Source organism: Mustelus asterias, unplaced genomic scaffold, assembly GCF_964213995.1.
Source record: "Mustelus asterias unplaced genomic scaffold, sMusAst1.hap1.1 HAP1_SCAFFOLD_95, whole genome shotgun sequence".
NCBI classification, from domain to species: Eukaryota; Metazoa; Chordata; class Chondrichthyes; order Carcharhiniformes; family Triakidae; genus Mustelus; species Mustelus asterias.
Window position 1 is genome coordinate 345,085 of NW_027590143.1, and position 24,938 is coordinate 370,022.

Here is a 24,938-nt window from a genome sequence, read left to right on the forward strand (position 1 = left end):
AAGGGTTAATTGACTCCCTGAACCTCATTTTCTAACATCACTGTGTCAAAAATAAAATCTCATCTCCCCCTCTGGCTCTTTTGCCAATTACCTTAGAGGGACTCACTTTCTGTTAAAGAGCCTGCCAACCCCTCTCACCCACTTTCCCTAAAGTGCATCAATCTCATCAGGAAAAGTCCAGAAAATTCAAATAATTTTACTGAAAGAAGTTTATTGATGAAATAGAACATGGTTAAAACAAACAGAAAATGACTTGAGGATCAAAGACAACCAGAGTAAAAGGATGTTCACAATGTTCTGGACACAACTGGATTCTCTTCAGCTGCTCTGTCCCCTGTTCCCGTGACTCCCCGCTTTGGACACAGGGACACTGAACCCGGGGGTCACGTCACCATCAGCCCTGGTCACCTCCTCCGGTGCCCTGATTGGTTGGAGGCCCATTTCCCAGTCAGTTCTCCAGCAGCTTCCTGTCTCTCTATTAGTGAAACGCCCAGGGCAGTTTCCCAACTGGGACGCAGGCCTGTTATTCTCAGCTAAATTCAGCCCTCAGCTCCGTCGCCTGGCTGTCACTGACACGAGCAACAGAGAGACAGAAAGGTGCCCCAGGCTCAAATGGGAAGTCAAAACTTGTGGGTCTAAATCAACACTTCAACATTTGTCAGTCAAATCCATGTGATTTACACTGGGGGTTTTTATGATGAGATTAATTGAAGTGTTCGGCTAGTCAGCAAGCTCGAGAAGCACTTATTCCAGATTGTTCAATACTTCTGCCTTGAATCGCGAAAGCTTCTCACTTTATCCCCTTCCTGAACTGAATTCCATCATCCTGAGCAGCTGTGGGTGTCACCTCTCTGTGTAAACTCCTGCCCCTTTTTATAAGGCTCTCTCATTCCTTATTGTGGGTCAATTCTTTAATGGTTGAGGATCGCTCTGTGATGTAGTGAGTGTTTATCCGGTCAATCAATGTTTCTGATGTCAGTCACAACGTCCATCGTTACTTTTCACCTTTTTCTTACTCTGTGTTTTATAAAAATAAAGTTTATAAACTTTTACAGAGTGGTCAGCTTTAAGTTTCTGTAGTTGGTGATGAGGTCATCCAAAGGTCAAAGCCTTTCTCTTTTCTCCTTCCTGCTTAACTAAGGGTTGTGTGGAATATTCCATTCAGGGGAGGTGGTGGGAATGTCGCTGGCCGAGTAATGCAGAGACCCAGCAAAGGATCCGGGGACAGGCAGCCGGTGGGATTTGAATTCAGTGAATCAATCTGGAATTATATAAAGTTCGTCTCAGAAACGGTGACCATGAAACTATCGACTGTTGTAAAAACCTGTCCAGTTCACCCTATTAATGCTCCCTATTAGGGAAGGAAATCTGCCATCCTTACCCAGTCTGGCCTACATGTGAATCCAGACCCACACAGCGATGTGGGTGACTCTTAACTGTCCCACTGAAATGGCCGAGCAAGTCACTCCGTTCAGGGGCAATTAGGAGCTGAGCAACGTGTGCTGGGGCTTTGCCAGCAGTGTCCACATCCCAGGAAAGAATAAAGAATATTCCACGGAAAGTGATGGGTGATTTGAAATGAATTGAAAGTAGGTCAGGAGGTGCTCGTATCGTCCAGAGCTGCTTTTCAATGGATCCTCCTGTTTAAAATAAAAACACATCAGTGTGCCCCTTTCCCAGACACACTGACCTTGGAATATCACAATGCTGTTTTTAAACATTCCTTTGTTAAAGAATCAGTCATTTAGAATTGTGAAACAGACAGAAATTAAATGTTCCGTTTTTCCTGGGATCCTCCTGTGCCTGGCACCGGTGTCCTGAACAAGGTTATTAACATTCTCTGGGTTAAAGGTTCCTCCTGGTTCTTGCTGTCTGTTGTGTCCTTTGTCACAGTCTGTACCAGGACATTTCCATTGAAAGGTTGTTGAGAAATTCCAGTGAATTCCAGCCCCTTGTGTAACGTTCCATTTAGTGTGCGTCAGATTCAGAGATGTCCACGTGTGTGTGAAAAGGGTTCTGGGTAAGGATTTTAACCCTTCTTTCCCCGTTAGTAACAATGAGCCCTGTATTCAATTCTAAAGTATAAAGTCCTCATTAGATATCAATTCTACCTGTTATCTACATTTCACCAACCAGTCTATATTTTCATCACAGGACTGCAGTGGGAGCACCGTCAACATCTTACGAACTTGATTGATTTTATCGAGGTGATGATGAAGGTGATCGATGAGGGTAGAGCAGTGGATGTTGTGTACATGGATTTTAGTAAGGCTTTCGACAAGGTCCCTCATGGTCGGCTCATCCAGAAGATTAAGATGCATCGGATTCACGGTGACTTGGCCACTTGGATTCAGAATTGACTTGCCCATAGAAGTCAGGGAGTAGTGGTGGAGGGTGTTTTTCTGGCTAGAGGTCCGTGACCAGTGGTGTTCTGCAGGGATCCGTACTGGGACCTGCGCTATTTGTGATCTACATAAATAACTTGGTTGAAAATGTGGATGGGTGGGTTAGTAAGCTTGCAGATGACACAAAGCTAGATGGAGTTGTAGATAGTGTAGAAGGTTGTCAAAGGATACAGTGGGATGTAGATCAGCTACAGATATGAGCGGAGAAATGGCAGATGGATTTTAATCCAGACATGTGTGAGGTGCTGCACTTTGGGAGATCAACTATTAAGGATAAGTGTACAGTTAATGTACAGAGGGATCTTGGGAATCAAGAAAGTTCAAAGGAGATGTGAGGGGCAAGTTTTTCATTTACACACAGAGAGTGGTAGGTATCTGGAATGCGCTGCCAGGGATGGTGGTGGAGGCAGATACGATAGGGGCGTTTAAGGGGGTTTTAAATAAGCACATGAATATGCAAGGAATAGAGGAATATGGACCAAGGCAAGCAGAAAGGAATAGTTTAATTTGGCATCATGTTGGACACAACATCGTGGGCTGAAGGGTCTGTTCCTGTCCTGTACCGTTCTATTTGTGATAGTGTCATAGTTGTCATAGTGGCGGCTCGTTGGTCTAGGAGTATGATTCTCGCTTTGGGTGTTAAGATTCGCGAGTCTGCGAGAGGTCCCGGGTTCAAATCCCAGATGAGCCCCATTGTTGATGTTTGCGATTGCGAAGTCTTGCTCATTTCTTTGTTGTGCACACGGCAGGATTAGTTTGCTACGATTTGGTGCGAGAACCTGACAATGCAGGTAATTTAATGGGCAGCACAGTGGTTAGCACTGCTGCTTCACAGCTCCAGGGACCTGGGTTCGATTCCTGGCTTGGGTCACTGTCTGTGTGGAGTTTGCACATTCTCCTCGTGTCTGCGTGGGTTTCCTCCGGGTGCTCCGGTTTCCTCCCACAGTCCAAAGATGTGCGGGTTAGGTTGATTGGCCATGATAAATATTGCCTTGAGCATCCTGAGATGCGTAGGTTAGAGGGATTAGTGGGTAAATATGTAGGGATATGGGGGTAGGGCCTGGGTGGGATTGTGGTCGGTGCAGACTCGATGGGCCGAATGGCCTCTATCTGTACTGTAGGGTATCTATGATTTCTATGATCTCTATTTAGAAAAAGGAAATAGAGGCACTGGAGAAGGGGCAAGAAAGATTCACAAGAATCATCCCAGAATTGTAATCACTTGTGAACTCACTGGTGTTTCACCAAGTTTGCTGACCGAGTGAATCCCTTCCCAGTCAGAGCAGGTGACCAGCCTCTGCCTGGTGAGAACTCACTGGTGGGACATTAGTTCCCGAGAGCATTTGAAGCCACGCCCACATTTAAAGGGTCTCTCCTGGGTGTGATGATGTTGTGTCTGGGCAGGCTGGATAACCGAGTAAATCCTTTCGCACACACCAAGCAGGTGAATGGTTTCTCCCCGGTGTGAACTCACTGGTGTTTCAGCAGTGTTGATGATATTCTAAACCTCCTTGAACAGTGAGAGCAGCTGAACGGCCTCTCCCCGGTGTGAATGTGCTCGGGGATCATCAGTTCCTGAGAGCTTCTGAAGCCGGCCTCTCGGGCAGAGCATTTAAAGGGGCTCTCCTTGGAGTGAGTGGCTTTGTGTTTCTGCAGGCTGGATGAAGTAGTGAATCCCTTCCCACACACCAAGCAGGTGAATGGTCTCTCCCCAGTGTGAGTGCGCTGGTGGGACACCAGTTCTCCAGAGCTTTTGACTCCGCTCCCACAGTCAGAACATTTAAAGGTTCTCTCATTGGTGTGAGTGACATTGTGTCTGCGCACGTGGGATGAATGAGTGAATCCCTTCCCACACACCGAGCAGGTGAACGGCCTCTCCCCAGTGTGAACTCGCTGATGTTCCCACAGGCTGGATGACGTTTTAAACCTCTTTGAGCATTGAGAGCAGCTGAACGGTCTCTCCTCAGTGTGAGTGCGCTGGTGGATCATCAGTACCTGAGAGCTTTTGAATCCGCTCCCACAGTCAGAGCATTTAAACGGTCTCTCATCGGTGTGAGTGAGATTGTGTCTGCGCAGGTGGGATGAATGAGTGAATCCCTTCCCACACACCGAGCAGGTGAACGGCCTTTCCCCAGTGTGAACTCGCTGGTGTATCTGCAGGTTGGCTGATGTTCTAAACCTCTTTGTGCAGTGAGAGCAGCTGAACGGTCTCTCCTCAGTGTGAATGCGCTGGTGGGACACCAGTTCTCCAGAGCTTTTGAAGCCGCTCCCACAGTCAGAGCATTTAAAGGGTCTCTCATTAGTATGAGTGACTCGGTGTGTCTTCAGGGTGGATGACTGAGTGAATCCCTTTCCACACACAGAACAGGTGAACGGTCTCTCCCCAGTGTGAACTCGCTGGTGTATCTGCAGGTGGGATGAAGTTCTAAATTTCCTTGAGCAGTGAGAACAGCTGAATGGTCTCTCCTCAGTATGAATGCGCTGATGGGACATCAGATACTGAGAGCTTTTAAAACCAATCCCACAGTCAGAGCATTTAAATGGTCTCTCATTGGTATGAGTGAGATTATGTTTCTGCAGGCTGGATAACTGAGTGAATCCCTTCCCACACACAGAGCAGCTGAATGGTCTCTCCCCAGTGTGACTGCGTTGATGAATTTCCAGCCGAGATGGGGATATGAATCCCTTCCCACAGTCCCCACATTTCCACGGTTTCTCCATGGTGTGGGTGTCCTTGTGACTCTCCAGGTTAAACAATCAGTTAAATCTGACACAGAACACGGGTACAGTCTCTCCCGCTGTGAATGCTGCGATGTATTTTCAGGCTGTGTAACTGGTTAAAGCTCTTTCCACACTCAGTGCACTGGAACACTCTCACTCGGGTGTGTGTATCTCAGTGCATTTCTAGTAACAGTGATGTTTACAATCTTTTGAAGTGAAGAGGCCAAACAAGCATTTCTCCTGCTAGATTCAAAGGCCAATGATACTCAGGTCCCAAGAAGTCGAGTCACTCTGTCAGATCTCGATGTGATGTTGGAGATTTCTGTCTGATTTCTCCTTGTCTAATATCCTGTAAGTCAATTTAGAAAAAAACATCACAATTCAGAATATGATCGAAATTCAAATCTACATTTCTAGTTTATGGAGCATTCATTAAAGACACAGTCATGAAGCATTAAACTTGCCCAGCAGGGCCTCCCGTATCAGCACACAGGCAGCTGCATTGTGAGACTGCCAGCAGTACAGACAAGTCAGAGATAAGGGTGTCCTCAGAAGTGGGATTCATTGTGAAAGCTCAGGGACGGTTGATAAGATGTAGCAATTCTATGATTCTAATGAACATTCTTTCCTCTCCCATTCCCCAAAAGCTGTAAATCTCCATCCCACACACTCTCCCTCCATTCTCACTCTGCTGTATCTAATATTCACCCTCTCAATTCTCCTGAAGGTGCTGATTGAGGCTGATTGACAGATCAATGCTCACTGCTTCCTGTCCAGCACAGAAATCAGAACAAATAGGAGCTGCAGTCAGCATTCGGCCCATCGAGTCTGCTCAACCATTCATTCAGATTATTGGTTGATCGACCTCTGCATTATTTTCCCCACACTGTCCCCCATATCCATCGATATCTTCAATATCTAGAAACCTATCAATCCCTCGCTTGAAAATTCTTGATGACTGAGGCTCTATAGTCCTCTGGGGTAGAGAATCCAAAACATCACCACGTCCTTGAGTGAAGAAATCCTTCCTCATCTGAGCTTTCTCTCCATTTTCCAGCCTGTTCCCAATAATTATTGACTCCCTTGTCATTCAAAAACTGTCCAACTCATCCTTGAATATATTCAATCCCTCCACTGGTCCCTATGGAAGAGAAATCTAGATACTAACAATTCTCTGAGGGAAGAGATTGTTGGAAATATATAATATAGCTGCAGTCCAAAATTACACAGCCAGATATAATAAGTGTATTTTATTACAGAGCTATAAATAATATATTGAATCTGTACCATATAACAACAGGGGAGCTGATAACCTTGTGGTATTATCACTAGACTATTAATCCAGAAACTCAGCTGATGTTCTGGGGACCCAGGTTTGAACCCTGCCACAGCAGATGGTGGAATTTGAATTTAAAAACAAAATCTGGAATTAAGAATCTACTGATGACCATGAAACCATTGACGATTGACCAAAAAACCCATCTGGTTCATTAATGTGCTTCAGGGAAGGAAATCTGCCGTCCTTACCCAGTCTGGCCTACATGTGACTCCAGAGCCACAGCAATGTGGTTGACTCTCAGCCAGCCTCTGAAATGGCCGAGCGAGCCATTCAGTTCAAGGGCAATTAGGGATGGGTGATAAATGCTGGCCCAGCCGGCAATGCCCGTGTCCCAAGGATGAATAAAAAAACATCAGACACGTCTCTGTCCGATATTAGTTTACTGTCCCCTTTAATATATTTCAGAAATTAGATGGGCACATGAAGGAAATAAAGTTGCAGGAGGAAGGGGATATAGAAAGGGAATGGGACTGACTGGATTGTTCTACAAAGAGTCGGTATGGATTTGAGTTACTGAATGGACTCCTCCTGCGCTGTAATGACTCGATGAGTGGAAATATATAACATAGCTTCAGTGCTACATTACAAAATGAGAAATAATAACAAATGTACTTTGTTACAGAACCATAAATAATATACCAAATCTACAATATAACAACTGATATATTGTTCTTTTAAATGTCAGCCATCTCCTGGGGAAACCAGCCCTTTAATTGTGAACATTAGGAAAGGGACCTTTTAGCCAGACAAATCAATGTGTCAAGCTGAGGGAGCAAAGGATGTCAATGTCTTTAAGAGAAATTGCAGTGTTAATATAAGCCTTACTTGTGACTAATAAATAAACTTTAAACTCTTATATACACCCACCCAATTCTCCTGAAGGTGCTAATTAATGCTGATCGACACTCACCATTTCATGTTCCTGACAGATCGTAAGAAATAGTTAGAAATTCAGCCCACCAAGCTGCTCAAGTGAATTTTTTTTATTCATTCAAGGGACATGGATGTTGCTGGCTGGCCAGCATTTATTACCCATCCCTCGTTGCCCTTGAAGGGCAGCTGAGAGTCAACCACATTGTTGTGGTTTTGGAGTCACATGTCGGCCAGACCAGTTAAGGATGGCAGATTTCATTCCCTGAAGCACATTAGTGAACCAGATAGGTTTGTCCAACAATCGACAAGGGTTTCATGGTCATCAGTAATTTCTTAATTCCAGATATTTTTAATTGAATTCAAATTCCACCAGCTGCTGTGGGGTGGGATTGTTGTCGGTGCAGACTCGATGGGCTGAATGGCCTCCTTCTGTACTGTAGGATTTCTATGATTCTATGACAGGATTCAAACCCGGGTCCCCAGAACATTAACTGAGTTTCTGAATTAATAGTCCAGCAATAATACCACAAGGCCATCACCTCCCCATCAAGATCATGGCTGATCTGATTGTGATCTTAACTCCACTTTTCCTCCTGTCACCCTTGACTCCCTTTTCGATCAAAAATCTCTGTGTTTTGAGTATATTTAATGATGCAGCCTCCACTGCTCTCTGGGGAAGAGAATTGCAAAGACTAACGGCCCTCTGAGGGAAGACATTTCTCCTCCTCACCATCAGAAATGGGGGACCCTTTATTTTGACAATCTGCCGACTAATTCTAGATTCCCCAACATTGGAAACATCCTCTCTTCATCTATACTAATCACTACCTCACAATCTGATGTCAATACTATGGTCACCTTTAAACTCCAGTCAGTACAGGCCCAACCTTTCCTCACAAAACAATCCCTTCATCCCAGCTATCAGCCTGCAGATCCTTCTCTGAACTGACAATGACAGAGAGGTGATCAGGGAGGGCAGGGGTGAAACAAAGCAATGGATGGACATGGATTCAGATCCACAGTAACGGAGCCACACCAGCCCCAGAGACGTGGAACCAGAGCACAGGTAAGAGCACAGTACTGAAACTCTAAATTATAGGTTAATACTCACCTCTGGAACAATTTCACAGTTTTCAAATTTAAAACTTCCTGCAGCTGGAAAGATGTCAGAAGCACTGGAATCAGAGAAAAATCGCAATCTTCAAATATTCTAACTCCCTGTAAATGGAGATTGCAAGAGTCATGTGTCAATTGTGGTTTGAAATTAAGAGATACACATTTTTTGGGGGGGTTTGAGATTGCTGTGAAAATCCTCCTCTTCTAACCCCCTGTAAAAGGAGATTCCAAAATCACAGAATCCTTACAGTGCAGAAGGAGGCCTTTGAGCCCATCGAGTCTGCACCAAGTTTCTAACAGAGCACCTTTACCCAGGCCCTATCCCTGTAACCTGATGTACGTACACCACTAATTCCCCCTTTCATTCTCCCTCATCTTGGGACACAAAGGGACAATTTAGCATGGTCGATCAACCTAACCCGCACATCTTTGGAGTGTGGGAGGAAACCAGAGACCCAGAGGAAATCCACACAGACATCGGGAAAATGTGCAAACTCCACACAGACAGTCACCTGAAGCTGGAATTGAACCCGAGTCTCTGGCGCTAGTGGTTTGAACCTTAAAACGTTATCCTGATCCTTCTCAGTGTGCAGGTTAAGAGGTGTATGTGAGAACCATCACCTCCAAATTCTCTCCAATTTTACACACCATCTCCCTGTTGGAGCAAAATTAAGACTGTGGCTTTTGAAAGCTAATACGTGCGTGACTGCAGGACGAACTGCAGTCCTGCAGGACGAACACTTATCTTGTGGTTAGCAAAGAACATCCTGTTGTTGACTTAAAAAAACGAACTAGAGGAACAAGATAAGCAGATGCATCCGGAGCAATAGAAGGAAGTAAAACTACGGAACAGACAAAAAACCAGACCGTGAGGTCCAGATGGTCAACTTAGCTTAAGATAAAGCGAAACCGAAACAATAGGTTTTTGTTAACGGTTGTTTTTGAAGGAATGTGATTGGAGGTCAATTGTTGCTCGGGGGGTATAATTGGCGAATGTGTAATTAACCAAGGCTAATGATATAATAACTGCTCATGTCTGTACTTGTCGACTCTTTGAAATGTATAAAAGCTCAGCTGCCATTTTAAAATTGAGAAGTTGACTGCGAGCGTGCGGGGTGTGCCAAGCACTTCTCCCAAAGCTTTGTTCAATAAGCTGCACGTTGAATCTTTAAGTCTGACTCCGAGTGATGATTTCCCACAACACTCCCTTGTCTGACACCCAGGACTGGATGAGTAGTAATTGCCTTCGTTAAATATTGGAAGATGAAGGCTATCGTCTTCAGCTTTGCAACAAATTCCACTTCCAAACCACTGACTCCATCTGTCCCCATTGCGACTGTCTGAGGCTGAACCGGAGTATTCACAACCTCAGTAACATGTTTCACTTCAAACTGAGCTTCCAAACATATCCTCATAGAATCTACAGCACGGAGACAGGCCCTTCGGCCCAAACTGGTCCATGCCCACCAAACATGCCCATGTAAACTAACTCCATTTGGCCCATATCCCTCTAAACCTTTCCTATCCATGTATCTGCCCAAATGCCTTTTAAATGTTGTCAATGTCGCTGCCTCAACCACTCCCTCCGGCCGCTCATTCCACATACGTACCACCCTCTGTGTAAAAAAGCTGCTCCTCAGGTTCCCATTAATTCTTTCTCCTCTTAACTCTTCTGCCCTCTAATTCTTAATTCCCCAACCCTGGGAAAAAGTTTGGGCCGAAGGGCCTGTCTCCATGCCTCTCATGACCTTACACACCTCTATAAGATCACCCCTCAGTCTCCTACGCTCCAAAGAAAAACGTCATAGCCCGTCCAATCTCTCCCTGTAACTTGGGTACTGGCAACATCCTTGTAAATCTCTTCTGCACTCTCTCCAGTTTAATAACATCTTTCCAAATCAAGCTGACCAAAACTGAGCACAATATTCCAGGTGCAGCCTCACCAAAGTCCTGTACAACTGCAACATAACTTCCCAACTTCTATACTCAATGCCCTGACTGATAAAGGCCAGCATGCCAAAAGCCTTCTTCACTGCCCTATCTACGTGTGACTCCACCTTAAGAGAACCGTGCACCTGAACTCCAAGGTCCCTCTGTTCCACGATACTCCCTGAGGTCCGACCATTCACCGTGAAAGTTCTACCTTGGTTTGACTTTCCATGATGCAGCACCTTACACTGATCTGTATTTAACTCTATTTGCCACATCACCACCTACACTACCTATTTCCACCTCAGTGACATCGCCCCACTTTGTCCTGTCCTCAGCTCACCTGCTGCGGAAATCCACATCCATTCCTTTGCTGCCTCGAGATTTAACTCTCCGAACAAACTCCCAGCCGGCCTCCCACATTCAATCTCCCTGTAATCTTGGGTTGATCCAAAACTCTGCTGCCTGGGTGCTTATTCACATCAAGTCCGGTTCATCCATCACCCTTGTGCCAGCTGACTTATAAAGGCTTCCGTTTAAGAAGCAACAAAGCTTTAACATTCTCATCCTTATTTTCTGCATGGCTGCAATCATTGCTCTCTCTGGAATCTCCTTCAGGCCTCTTCAACACTCCCAATTTTGATCACTCCATCAGTGGTTGTCATTCTTTCAGCTGCTTAGACCCCGGGCCCTGCAATTTCCTCCTGAATCCTCCCCACTTCACTTTCCGCCTTGAAACCACCTCTTTGACCAAGCTGTCACCTGGCCTAATAATGTCCTTATGTGGCTCAGTGGCAAATGTTTCTTGGTAACATTTACTGTGAAGTATCTGAAAGTTTTATTGTATTAAAAGCAGAGTATAATTACAAACTATTGTCACTAAACTGGACATTATATCACTGTTGCTTCATCCTCACTGGGTGAGTAACCTGTAACTCCTTACCTAACAGCATTGTGGCAGCACCTTCACCACACGGACTGCAGCGGTTCAAGAAGGTCAAACATCATCTTCCCCACAGGTACCTGGGGATGGGGAATATTTGCTGCTGATCCAGTTAATGACACCCAAATCCCTGGGTATTTTTTAAAATGTGCATAAGTACAATAGATAAAAAGCATCTGCAGGAATACTTATTCCTTAAGCAATACCCTTTTACATTATAAGGGTATTGTTTTCAACCTGATCTCCCCTAGAATCTGGCTCCCTTGACAATTTTACATTGTGAAACTGAGTGGGTTTTGAAGCCCTTAACGTTAAATCCAGCAGCTTCTCCTCCATCTCCACTTCAGCTCAAACTGATACAACAAAGGGAAGGAAATTGGACAAGACCCTGGAGAGAAAGAAAGCTATGAGAATAGGGCAGAGGAGTGAGACTGATTGGTTTGTTCAACCCAGAGCAAAAGCATTGGCCTAACAAGCTAAACAACCTCCTGTATTGTAATCATTCGATGGCTGCGTGACAAATGAGTTACACAAGATGCCATCTGCAGCTTTCAATTGGTCCATCTCTCTTTCTAGAATTCCTTCTGTGAGAGACATAACAGTGGCAGAGTGGTTAGCACTGCTACCTCACAGCACCAAGGACCCAGGTTCGATCCCCAGCTTGGGTGACTGTGCGGAGTCTGCACGTTCTCTCTGTGTCTGTGAGTTTCCTCCGGATGCTCCAGTTTCCTCCCACAGTCCGAAAATCATGCTGGTTAGGTCCATTGGCCGTGCTAACTTCTCCCTCAGTGTACCCGAACAGGCACCAGAGTGTGGCAACTGGGGGATTTTCACAGTTATTTCATTGCAGTGTTAATGCAAGCCACCTTGTGACACTAATAAATAAACTTTAAAAAGACAAAAGCAAATACCATTGTGATCACACTTCTGACAGGTCATAGGGAGAAGGCAGGAACATGGGGATGAGGAGCATATCAGCCATGATCGAATGACGGAGCAGACTCAAGGGGCCGAATGGCCTAATTCTGCTCCTATATCTTATGGACAGACTTCTCTCCATCCTTCTCAGACCAGGACATGAAGAAATGGCTCCGAAAACATGGATAACTTGTCAAGTCAACACCTCTGTGTAGGGCACAGTGGTTTGCACTGCTGCCTCGCAGCATCAGGACCTGGCTTGGGTCACAGTCCACAAAGCCTGCACATTCTCCCCGTGTCTGTGTGGGTTTCCTCCGGGTGAGAACAAAGAACTAAGAACAAAGAAAATTACAGCACAGGAACAGGTCCTTCGACCCTCCAAGCCTGCACCGACCGTGCTGCCCGACTTAACTAAAACCCCCTACCCTTCCGGGGACCATATCCCTCTATTCCCATCCTATTCATGTATTTGTGAAGACACGCCTTAAAGTCACTGACGTAACCGCTTCCACTCCCTCCCCCGGCAACAAATTCCAGGCACGCATTACTCTCGGTGTAAAAAATCTGCCTCGTACATCTCCTTTAAACCTTGCCCCTCGCACCTTAAACCTGTGCCCCCTCGTGATTGCCTCTTCCACCCTGGGAAAAAGCTTCTGACTATCCACTCTGTCCATGCCTCACATAATCTTGTAGACTTCTATCAGGTCGCCCCTCAACCTCCGTTGTTCCAGTGAGAACAAACCAAGTTTCTCCAACCTCTCCTCCATACCAGGCAACATCCTGGTAAATCTTTTCTGTACCCCCTCCAAAGCCTCCACATCCTTCTCGGAGTGTGGTGAACAGAATTGAACACTATATTCCAAGTGCGGCCTAACTAAGGTTCTATAAAGCTGCAACATGACATGGCAATTTTTAAACTCAATACCCCGGCCGATGAAGGCAAGCATGCCGTATGCCTTTTTGACTACCTTCTCCACCTGCATTGCCACTTTCAGTGACTGTGTACCTGTACACCCAGATCCCTTTGCCTATCAATACTCTTAAGGGTTCTGCCATTTACTGTATATTTCCTATCTGTATTAGACCTTCCAAAATGCATTGCCTCACATTTGTCCGGATTAAACTCCATCTGCCATCTCCCCGACCAAGTCTCCAACTGATCTATATCCTGCTGTATCCTCCGATGGTCCTCATTATTATCCACAAATCCACCAACCTTTGTGTCATCCGCAAACTTACTAATCAAACCAGTTACATTTTCCTCCAAATCATTTATATATATTACAAACAGCAAAGGTTCCAGCACTGATCCCCGAGGAACGCCACTTGTCCCAGCTCTCCATTCAGAAATGTACCCGTCCACTGCTACCCTCTGTCTTCTTTGACCGAGCCAGTTTTGTATCCACCTTGCCAGCTCACCTCTGATCCCATGCAACTTCACCTCCTGCACCAGTCTGCCTCGTACACCTACACGGGTGCTCCGGTTTCCTCCCACAGTCCGAACGACTTGCTGGTTAGGCGCATTGGCCATGCTAATTTCTCCCTCAGTGTACCCAAACAGGCGCCTGAGTGTGGCAACTATGCGATTTTCAGAGTAACTTCATTGCAATGTTAATGTAAGCCAACTTGTGACACTAGCGCATCAAGGTAGATAAATCCCCGGGACCTGATGAAGTGTATCCCAGGACATTGTGGGAGGCTAGGGAGGAAATTGCGGGTCCCCTAGCCGAGATATTTGAATCATCGATAGACACGGGTGAGGTGCCTGAAGATTGGAGAGTGGCAAACGTTGTGCCTTTGTTTAAAAAGGGCTGCAGAGAAAAGCCTGGAAACTACAGGCTAGTGAGCCTCACATCTTGGTGGGTAAATTGTTGGAAGGTATTTTGAGAGACAGGATCTACAAACATTTAGAGATGCAAGTACTGATTAGGGACAGTCAGCATGGTTTTGTGAGTGGAAAATCATGTCTCACAAATTTGATCGAGTCTTTTGAAGGGGTAACCAAGAAGGTAGATGAGGGCAGTGCAGTTGATGTTGTCTACATGGACATCAGCAAGGCCTTTGACAAGGTACTGCATGGTAGGTTGTTGCATAAGGTTAAATCTCACGGGATCCAGGGTGAGGTATCTAAATGGATACAAAATTGGCTTCTTGACAGAAGACAGAGAGTGGTTGTAGAGAGTTGTTTTTCAAACTGGAGGCCTGTGACCAGCGGTGTGCCTCAGGGATCAGTGCTGGGTCCACTGTTATTTGTCATTTATATTAATGATTTGGATGAGAATATAGGAGGCATGGTTAATAAGTTTGCAGATGTCACTAAGATTGGTGGCATAGTGGACAGTGAAGAAAGTTATCTCCAATTGCAACGGGATCTTGATCAATTGGGCCAGTGGGCTGACGAATGGCAGATGGAGTTTAATTTAGACAAACGCGAAGTGATGCATTTTGTAGATTGAACCAGGGCAGGACTTACTCAGTTAATGATAGGGCGTTGGGAAGAGTTACAGAACAAAGAGATCTAAGGGTACATGTTCATAGCTCCTTGAAAGCGGAGTCACAGGTGGACAGAGTGGTGAAGAAGGCATTCGGCATGCTTGGTTTCATTGGTCAGAACATTGAATACAGGAGTTGGGACATCTTGTTGAAGTTGTACAAGACATTGGTAAGGCCACACTTGGAATACTATGTACAGTTCTGGTCACCCTATTATAGAAAGGATATTATTACACTAGAAAGAGTGCAGAAGAGATTTACTAGGATGCTACCAGACTTGATGGTTTGAGTTATAAGGAGAGGCTGGATAGACTGGGACATTTTTCCTCTGGAGCTTAGGAGGCTGAGGGTGATGTTATAGAGGTCTATAAAATAATGAGGGGCATAGATGAGGGGCATAGATCAGCTAGATAGTCAATATCTTTTCCCAAAGGTAGGGGGAGTCTAAAACTAGAGGGCATAGGTTTAAGGTGAGAGGGGAGAGATAGAAAAGTGTCCAGAGTGGCAATTTTTTCGCACAGAGGGTGATGAGTGTCTGGAACAAGCTGCCAGAGGTAGTAGGAGAGGGGGGTACAATGTGGTCTTTTAAAAAGCATTTGGACAATTACATGGGTAAAATGGGTATAGAGGGATATGGGCGAAATGCGGACAATTGGGACTAGCTCAGGGGTTTAAAAAAAAGGGTGGCTTGGACAAGTTGGGCCGAAGGGTCTGTTTCCATGCTGTAAACTTCTATGCCTGTTTGCCCTGGATCAAACTGACACCCAGGAACTCCCAAATGCTGCAGCTTGAATGTGTACTAATAAACTATTTATTTTATCCAATGATAATTTATTTTTGTTTTTAAGTATTCTATTAACCTTACCACCTATACTATTTTGATCTTTAGGAACAGAATAAATCTTAGTCACTTAGCAGATACTCACCAAAAATCTAGCCTCTTCTCCTGTAGAAGAGTAAGATCACTTCCTAAAGGCTGAGAAAGTTAGAAAGTAAACAGCACCTCTTTTCCTTCCTTCCCTAACTCCCTTAATTACCCAACTCTCAGCACTCTATTCTAAGCTGCTCAAGTGATGCCGGTTCAGAGCTGCTTCTGAGCCGTCGATCCAAGACAATACTCACTTGCTGACAAGGCCTGTATGGGTCTCCAGGCCATCATGCACACCATCATGATAGGGAGGATGGAGATGGTGTTGCCAGCCATGTACATGATGAACAGATTCATGGGCAGCTGTTTCAATGGGCCCAAGACAATGTCTCAGCAGCGCTGAAAACAGAAAGTGAGCAGGGTATCAGTAAAGGGGGCCGGTTAGGGGAGGCCATATGCTGATCTTATACCCAGGCCTGGAAGTAAGGATGACGATTAACCCTTTATCACACAGGCTGCTGTGGTTCACCAAGGTACTTCACCACCGTGGACAATCCAGGGGCATTGTCAGCCACACACTCAAGACACATTCAAATCCAACTTACTTTCTCAACCAGGATCCGGTCTGTTTCTTGGACGCAGATGTCCGGTAGCTGTTTGTCCGAATATGCGACTGGGTACATGGAGTCTCTCTGGCCACACTGTTGATCACGGCTCCTGTGAGAAACAGAAAACACAAATTGGTCACCCTTTCAAGACCTTCTTTAAAGAGGGAGTCTCTCTGTTGAGGACCCCAACGTGGTGGCAATAGTGCCAGCATGAACTAAAGCTTGGGCAAACCTCAGACACACGCTGCCGTTGTGTCCACTGAACTGCCACGGGAATGGAGGATGGCAGAAGTGGATTAGTGTCAATTGATAATCAGGGTGCCAATCCACTTGCCCTCCATTTAGGGACAAAGCAAAAAATCACCTAATATACCAAATTATATCTTGAAAACGAACACTGCGGGACATTGAGAGAGATCCAGTTCAGCACCCGGCCCTGGAAACGAGCAATCGTTCCTCCAACCAGCACCGCAGTTGGCACCTGATCAGGTGGAGGGGCTGAAACCAAAAGGGCATCTCAGGGTCATGACCTGGGGAAAAGATGCCAAGTTGGGTCCGAGTGGTTTCTGGGGGATTTGAGGGGCTGCTTTGTGATGAGGAGTGTAAGAGATAATCATTAACATAGAAAAAGATAATCACTCCCTAAGAAGCCCTCACATATCATCACATATCTTATTAAGCATACACTTGTACCCTTTTAAGTGCACATTATCTTACCAGGCCAATACACATGGATACTCACATGGATGAACATGAAGGCTAAAAGAAGTCAAGCAAACACACAGAAGCTGAAAGTAATTTCCTAAATGAACCTAAGATAGTCAAACAAACACACATCTTCAAAAAGGACTGAGCTTAGCAGGATGCCCCACAATGGTTGAGCAAACGACAACCTTGGAAATGGATAACAAACTTCAGACAAAAAGGCAAGATGAAACCACAATGATATCATAGCACATTCATGAGTGACCAATCAAAAAGAAGACAGATAAGGTAGGTCTAGTAAACAATGGTGACTGACGAAAAGTGGCCTTGGGTCTGCAAAGATAGCCTTGAATGTAAGATAAGAATGATGAGATATGAAGCTAAAAGGTGTATAAAGAGACTGTAAGCACGCTGGTTCTTTGGATTCATCCGGAAATCCCGGCTTTGTTGACTTGTATTAGAAAATAAAGCCTTGCTGCCTGGAAGATCAAGACTCATAGAAATAGAAACCCTACAGTGCAGAAGGAGGCCATTCGGCCCATCGAGTCTGCACCGACCACAATCCCACCCAGGCCCTACCCCCACATATTTACCCACTAATCCCTCTAACCTACACATCCCAGGACTCTAAGGGGCAATTTTTAACCTGGCCAATCAACCTAACCCGCACATCTTTGGACTCAGACTCTCTATTCTGATTGGCGCACTCTCCTTGCCGTCCACGGGGAACCACGGCAGGAGCTCGGTGAGGGGTAAAAGAGGCGTGAAAAACCCGGGGTTGGGGAGTTTTGGGTTGGTTCCACATCCCCAGGTCAGTGTGCGGTGGCCTCCCCTCGGGAGAGACGGGCTGACCCGGCTTGCCTCCTACTCGAGCCCCCGGCTTCCCGCTCGGCCTCCGCACCTGCTGCTGCTGCCGCTCAGGTTGAGCTCGAGGGTCCACTTGTGCCAGCGCGCGCGGTTGTCAAGCCCCGCCCCTGCCGCCATGACAACGCCGCCGACCGTTAATCGTCCCCGCTTTCAAATCTGATTCCGATCAAGAGAAGAAGCCGCGCGCTTCCGTCAACAAAACACTCCCGCTCCAATGCGCGTGTGCAAGCCCAGCCGCCTTCGCGTTCTGCCGGCACCGCCTAAAGTCCCGCCCCACACCGTCGCCATCTTTGTTAGGGGCACATCTGTTCCGACTCTCCACCTTCTGTCCAAATGGAGCACATTTGCCCCGCACAAAGATGGACATCACTTAATGTCAGAGATATTTGCAATATTGAGTCCAGATGACCTTTTGTCAAAGCAAAAAGACATAGAAAGTGGGATATATTTATACTGCAGGGTGAGGGAATGAAAGATGAGCTATAGCCACAGAAACCAGGGGAAAATACTGCTAATGGCCGTCGCATTCTCTCTTTGGACAGCCATTACAGCACCAGGGATTCAGGTTTGTTTCTCGGCTTGGATGACTGTCTGTGCGGAGTCTGCACGTTCTCCAGGTGTTCCTGCTACCTCCCACACACCACCTTTTTCTTCTCATGAAAATCCAGTATTTCCGATCGCCCTGAATGAATTTTGAGGTTCAGGTCAGAGCGAATAAATAAAAGCAAAAATCTGTGGATGCTGGGATCTGAAACAAAACTGAAAATGAACCACTGTGGCAAATGCATCATTCTCAATCTATTTTACTAGGTATTTGTTTCATTATTCAACATTTAACATCGATACATTTATTTATTCTGCATCTCCTGATTCTGAATTGAATATCTGACATATGCAGCATTGAATTGCAAATATGACTGACCAACAAAACAGATCGAGTCACTGGTTAATGCACACCCCATGATGCTCATTTGAGATTGACCACAATCAGTTTATAAACAAAATCAAATATCTTTAATGGGAAGAGATTTAAGAATGACCAGTTAGTTTATTCTGGGTGTGAAATATCCTGGTGCCTAAATCCCATTCATCTATAGGAAAGTCCAGTAGATCCGCACTGAGCCTCGATTTCCTCATCAGCGTGAATGGCTTTCCCGATATCTTTATTATGAAAACCGATTTTAAAAAGATGTTTCTGTGCAATGTGCACCAATTCCTCGAGTTCAGTTACAGTATCACTTGTGTCTGTCTTTATGAGCACACACTACTATTAGACATGTTTCAGATGGTGATTAACTATGTTGGTCTACATCTATAAAGCCATGCATTGAACAAGTTGCTAATATATGCACGGTGTCAAAATACAAACATTTCTTTCCTGCAACTGCATCTAAACATGCAGCATTTCTGATTTTCCTGAAAGCATTTGAGACCGAGGTCAAAACAAACATAATATGGCAACATCGAGAATTGGATAATGTTCAGCAAATAACCAACATTATGCATACTTCCTGAAATGATAAAGTTTCTGTCTGGTTTTGAACCAGGGACTGCTCACGCGTGAAGCAAACACGATAACCACTACACGACAGAAACTACCAGCAGTTAGGTGCAGCCAATCGACCTGTCTGCAAGGTTCAACTCTGCTGTGTTGCTGCAGGTTCTCATGGTTAGACTATCCACCAGTACCTATTACAAGCCCACCGGCTCCCACAACTATCTTGGCTGCAGCTCTTCACACCCCACATCCTGAAAGGACTCCATCCCATTCTCTTCATTCTTTCACTTCCGCCGCATCTGTTCTGATGATGCCATTTTCCTAAATAGCGTTGCAGATATGTCTTTCTTCTTCAACAGTTGAGGTTTTCCACCCACTGTTGTTGACAGGGCTCTTGACCATGTCCGACCCATCCCCCCGAGCCACTGCTCTCACTCCCTCCCCTCCCTCCCAGAACCAGGACAGGGTTCCCCTTGTCTTCACTTTTCACTGCATTCAGAGGATCATCCTCTGCCATTGCTGCCAATTCCAGCATGATGCCACTACCCAACACATCTTCCCTTTAACCACCCCCCCCCCCACCAGCATTCCACAAGGATCGTCCTCTCTGGGATACCCTGGTCCACTCCTCCATCCCACCCAACATCCTATCCCCTACCCATGGCACCTTCCCATGCAATAGTAGAAGGTGCAACACCTGCCACTTTACCTCCTCCCTGTTCACCTCCCGGGTCCTGAACACCCTTTCAGGTGAAGCAGTGCTTCACATGCACCTTCTTCAATCTGGTCTATTCAATTCACTGCTCCCAATCCACTCTACTCTACATCGGAGAGACCAAACACAAATTGGGTGACCGCTTTGTTGAACACCTTCAGTCTGTCCGCAAGCAGGATCCAGAGCTTCCTGTCACTTACCCCTTCAACACACCACCCTGCTCTCCTGCCCACGTGTCCGTCCTTGGCCTTTTCCAATGTTCTTGTGAACCCCAATGCAAATTGGAGGAACAGAACCTCATCTTCCGATTGGGCACTTTACAGCCTTCCAGACTGAACATTGTGTTCAACAACTTCAGACCATGACTCTCCCCTCCACCTTCACCCCATTTCCATTTATTTTATTTCATTTTGTTTCTTCTTTTCATCTCATTCATCCATTTTATCATACTGCTTTCTCACGTCCATTTTACAACTTCTTCATTCCTGCTCTCCTTCTCGCCCGCACCCGGTGTCCTCTCCAACCACTCCCCTCTCTCCGCCCCACCAACCCCCCTCCTCCCCCCCCACCAACCCCCCTCCATTCAGGGCAAACCATCTGTACCTCTGCTGTACCATTCTGATTAACACTTTTCACACCTCTCTCAGCCTTCCGCATTCTGCTTTTCATTCCCTTTGTCCAATTACAGCATCCCCCCTTCCACCCTCATAATATAAATCTTGTCTGATTTTCTTTGCCCTTAGCTCTAATGAAGGGTCATCCAAACTCGAAACATTGGCTAGTTACTCAATATTTGTTTCGTTATTCAATATTTCAGATATGTGGATAATTGGAACACATTCTGGGGAAGGTGGGACCTGTACAAACAGGATGGGGTGCACCTGAACCAGAGGGGCACCAATATCCTGGGAGGGAAATTTGATACGGCTCTTCAGGGGGGTTTAAACTAATTTGTCAGGGGAGTGGGAAAAGGAGTTGTAGTCCAGAAGTCAGTGTTGAGGGTGGTGAGGTATTGGGGAAGATATCAGGGTCAAGGGTGGGTACCGGTAGACAGGAAGGTGGGTTGAAGTGTGTCTACTTCAATGCAAGGAGCATCCGGAACAAGGTAGATGAACTTGGGGCGTAGATTGGTATTTGGGACTACGATGTTGTGGCCATTACGGAGACGTGGGTAGAACAAGGACAGGAATGGTTGTTGGACGTTCCGGGGTATAGATGTTTCAGTAAGTGTAGGGAAGCTGGTAAAAGAGGTGGAGGAGTAGCATTGTTAATCAAGGATAGTTTAATGTCTGCGGAAAGGCACTTCGAGGGGGATCTGCACACTGTTGTAATATGGGCTGAGGTTAGAAATAGGAAAGGAGTGGTCACGTTGTTAGGAGTTTACTATAGGCCCCCAAATAGTAATAGAGATGTGGAGGAAGAAATTGCTAAGCAGATTATGGATATGTGTGGGGGTCACAGGGTAGTTGTCATGGGGGACTTTAACTTTCCAAATATTGATTGGAACCTTTGTAGGTCAAATAGTTCGGATGGGGCAGTTTTTGTGCAGTGTGTGCAGGAGGGTTTCCTGACACAATATGTGGATAGGCAGACAAGAGGTGAGGCCACATTGGATTTGGTACTGGGAAATGAACCGGGCCAAGTGTTAGATTTGGTTGTGGGAGAGCACTTTGGAGATAGTGACCACAATTCGGTGTCTTTTGTTATTGCAATGGAGAGGGATAGGGCCGTACGGCAGGGCAAGGTTTACAATTGGGGGAGAGGTAATTATGATGCGATTAGGCAAGAATTAGGGGGCATAAGTTGGGAACAGAAACTGTCAGGGAAAGGCACTAATGAAAAGTGGAACTTTTTCAAGGAACTAATACTGTGTGTCCTTGATAGGTATGTCCCTGTCAGGTAGGGAGGAAATGGCCGAGTGAGGGAACCATGGTTCACGAAAGAGGTGGACTGTCTTGTGAAAAGGAAGAGGGAAGCTTATGTAGGGATGAGGAAACAAGGTTCAGATGGCTCGATTGAGGTTTACAAGTTAGCAAGGAACGAGCTGAAAAAGGGGCTTAGGAGAGCGAGGAGGGGACATGAGAAGTCCTTGGCGGGTCGGATCAAGGAAAACCCCAAGGCTTTTTACTCTTATGTGAGGAATAAAAGAATGACCAGGGTCGTTAGGGCCGGTCAAGGACAGTAGTGGGAACTTGTGTATGGAGTCAGTAGAGATAGGCGAGGTGATGAATGAATACTTTTCTTCAGTGTTCACTAAGGAGAGGGGCCATGTTTTTGAGGAAGAGAAGGTGTTACAGGCTAATAGGCTGGAGGAAATAGATGTTCGGAGGGAGGATGTCCTGGCAGTTTTGAATAAACTGAAGGTTGATAAGTCCCCTGGGCCTGATGAAATATATCCTAGGATTCTTTGGGAGGCAAGGGATGAGATTGCAGAGCCTTTGGCTTTGATCTTTGGGTCCTCATTGTCCACGGGGATGGTGCCAGAGGACTGGAGAGTGGCGAATGTTGTTCCTCTGTTTAAGAAAGGGAATAGAAATGACCCTGGTAATTATAGACCGGTTAGTCTTACTTTGGTGGTGGGAAAATTCATGGAAAAGGTCCTTAGGGATGGGATTTACGACCATTTAGAAAGATGCGGATTAATCCGGGATAGTCAGCATGGATTCGTGAAGGGCAAGTCGTGCCTCACAAATTTGATTGAATTTTTTGAGGAGGTAACTAAGTGTGTTGATGAAGGTAGGGCAGTTGATGTCATATACATGGATTTTAGTAAGGCGTTTGATAAGGTCCCCCATGGTTGGCTTATGATGAAAGTGAGGAGGTGTGGGATAGAGGGAAGGTTGGCCGATTGGATAGGTAACTGGTTGTCTGATTGAAGACAGAGGGTGGTGGATGGAAAATTTTCGGATGGGAGGCAGGTTGCTAGCGGAGTGCCACAGGGATCAGTGCTTGGTCCTCTGCTCTTTGTGATTTTTATTAATGACTTAGAGGAGGTGGCTGAAGGGTGGATCAGTAAATTTGCTGATGACACCAAGATTGTTGGAGTAGTGGTTGAGGTGGAGGGCTGTTGTAGGCTGCAAAGAGACATAGATAGGATGCAAAGCTGGGCTGAAAAATGGCAAATGGAGTTTAACCCTGATAAATGTGAGGTGATTCATTTTGGTAGGACTAATTTAAATGTGGATTACAGGGTCAAAGGTAGGGTTCTGAAGACTGTGGAGGAACAGAGAGATCTTGGGGTCCATATCCACAGATCTCAAAACGTTGCCACTCAAGTGGATAGAGCTGTGAAGAAGGCCTATAGTGTGTTGGCTTTTAATCACAGTGGGTTGGAGTTTAAGAGCCGTGGGGTTATGCCGCAACTGTACAGGACCTTGGTGAGACCACATTTAGAATATTGTGTGCAGTTCTGGTCTCCTCACTATAAGAAGGATGTGGAAGTGCTGGAATGAGTGCAGAGGAGATTTACCAGGATGCTGCCTGGTTTGGAGGGTAGGTCTTATGAGGAAAGGTTGAGGGAGCTAGGGCTGTTCTCTCTGGAGCGGAGGAGGCTGAGGGGAGACTTAATCGAGGTTTATAAAATGATGAAGGGGATAGATAGAGTGAACGTTCAAAGACTATTTCCTCGGGTGGATGGAGCTATTACAAGGGGAGCATAACAATAGGGTTCATTGTGGGAGATATAGGAAGGATATCAGAGGTAGGTTCTTTATGCAGAGAGTGGTTGGGGAGTGGAATGGACTGCCTGCAGTGATAGTGGAGTCAGACACTTTAGGAACATTTAAGCAGTTATTGGATAGGCACATGGAGCACACCAGGATGATAGGGAGTGGGATAGCTTGATCTTGGTTTCAGATAAAGCTCGGCACAACATCGTGGGCCGAAGGGCCTGTTCTGTGCTGTACTGTTCTATGTTCTATATTAAATATGAATACATGTATTGAATACATGCATCTTCATTCTGAGTTGAATATCTCGGGAATATGCAACATTGCATTGCAAACATGACTGACCAATAAAAGAAATCGAGTCACTGGGTAGTAAACATCCCATGGTGCTTATTTGAGATAGTCAGCTTTTAAACAATATCAAATATCTTTAAAGGGAAAAGGTTTAATAATGATCTGCTAGTTATATTTGATCCCTCTTTATTCTGCGCGTGAAACATTCTGGCGCCTAAATCCCGTTCATCTATAGAAAAAAGTCCAGCAGATCTACACTGAGTTTCGATTTACTCATCTGCCTGAGTGATTTTTTCCCATTTCTTTATTCTGAAGAACAATTTAAAAAATATGCTTCCAGGAAATGTGCGCCATTTCCTCTAGTTCAGTTACAGTTTCACTTGTGTCTGTCTTTATGAGCACACACTACTGTTCGACATGTTTCAGATGGTGATTAACTTTGTTAGTCTGCATTTATAAATCCATTAAATTCTGTTATGGACTGAACAAGTTGCTAATATGCGCACGGTGTCAAAGTACAAACATTTATTTCCTCATTGCGTCTTAAAATACAGCATTTCTGATTTTACTGAGAGCATTTGTGGCCGAGGTCAGACCAAAGATAATATGGCTGCAACATCGAGATTCGGAGAATGTTCAGCAACAACTGAAACCATGCAAAACTTCCCGCATACAAAATGAATAATTTCAATAAATGTTTCTGCCCGGTTTCGAACCGGGGACCTTTCGCGTGTGAGGCGAACGTGATAACCACTACACTACAGAAACAACTACCAGCATAGCGCCGCCAATTGGCCTGACCACAATGTTCAACTCGACTGTGTTGCTGCAGGCTCTAATGGTTATACTGAGAGCCCATGTCACTTAATACAAGACAAAAATCGTTTCTTTCAACCTGATTTCTCAACTCATCTTGAACTTCAACATTTATAAGCGGTCGTCCGGCAAATATCTCAGGGATCAATGATTTCTGCTCAA

General features: G+C 45.5%; 1 protein-coding gene and 1 non-coding gene across 6 annotated transcripts; both read right to left on the bottom strand.

Moving 5' to 3' along the window:
• Nucleotides 1–198: 198 nt before the first annotated feature.
• On the bottom strand, nucleotides 199–17,990 carry LOC144484203 (uncharacterized). 5 transcript variants are annotated; one of them, XM_078202739.1, is made up of 5 exons: nucleotides 17,820–17,990; nucleotides 16,211–16,322; nucleotides 15,860–16,004; nucleotides 8,450–8,556; nucleotides 199–5,475 (listed from the first exon to the last, which is right to left on the bottom strand). In XM_078202739.1, exon 5 carries the CDS (start codon nucleotides 5,124–5,126, stop codon nucleotides 3,876–3,878), a length of 1,251 nt encoding a protein of 416 aa, XP_078058865.1. In that variant the 5' UTR covers nucleotides 5,127–5,475; nucleotides 8,450–8,556; nucleotides 15,860–16,004; nucleotides 16,211–16,322; nucleotides 17,820–17,990; the 3' UTR covers nucleotides 199–3,875. The 5 variants fall into 5 exon arrangements, with proteins under 5 accessions (XP_078058865.1, XP_078058868.1, XP_078058866.1 ...); XM_078202742.1 differs by having other exon boundaries at nucleotides 17,771–17,990; XM_078202740.1 differs by lacking the exon at nucleotides 15,860–16,004.
• Nucleotides 17,991–24,655: 6,665 nt separating this feature from the next.
• Nucleotides 24,656–24,728, bottom strand: trnav-cac (transfer RNA valine (anticodon CAC)). Its single transcript has one exon. It is a non-coding gene; the product is annotated as a tRNA-Val (tRNA).
• Nucleotides 24,729–24,938: the final 210 nt, after the last annotated feature.

Coding starts and splice junctions, on each gene's coding strand:
- LOC144484203 (XM_078202741.1), bottom strand. CDS start 5,126: ATGGAGAAACCGTGGAAATGTGGGGACTGTGGGAAGGGATTCATATCC.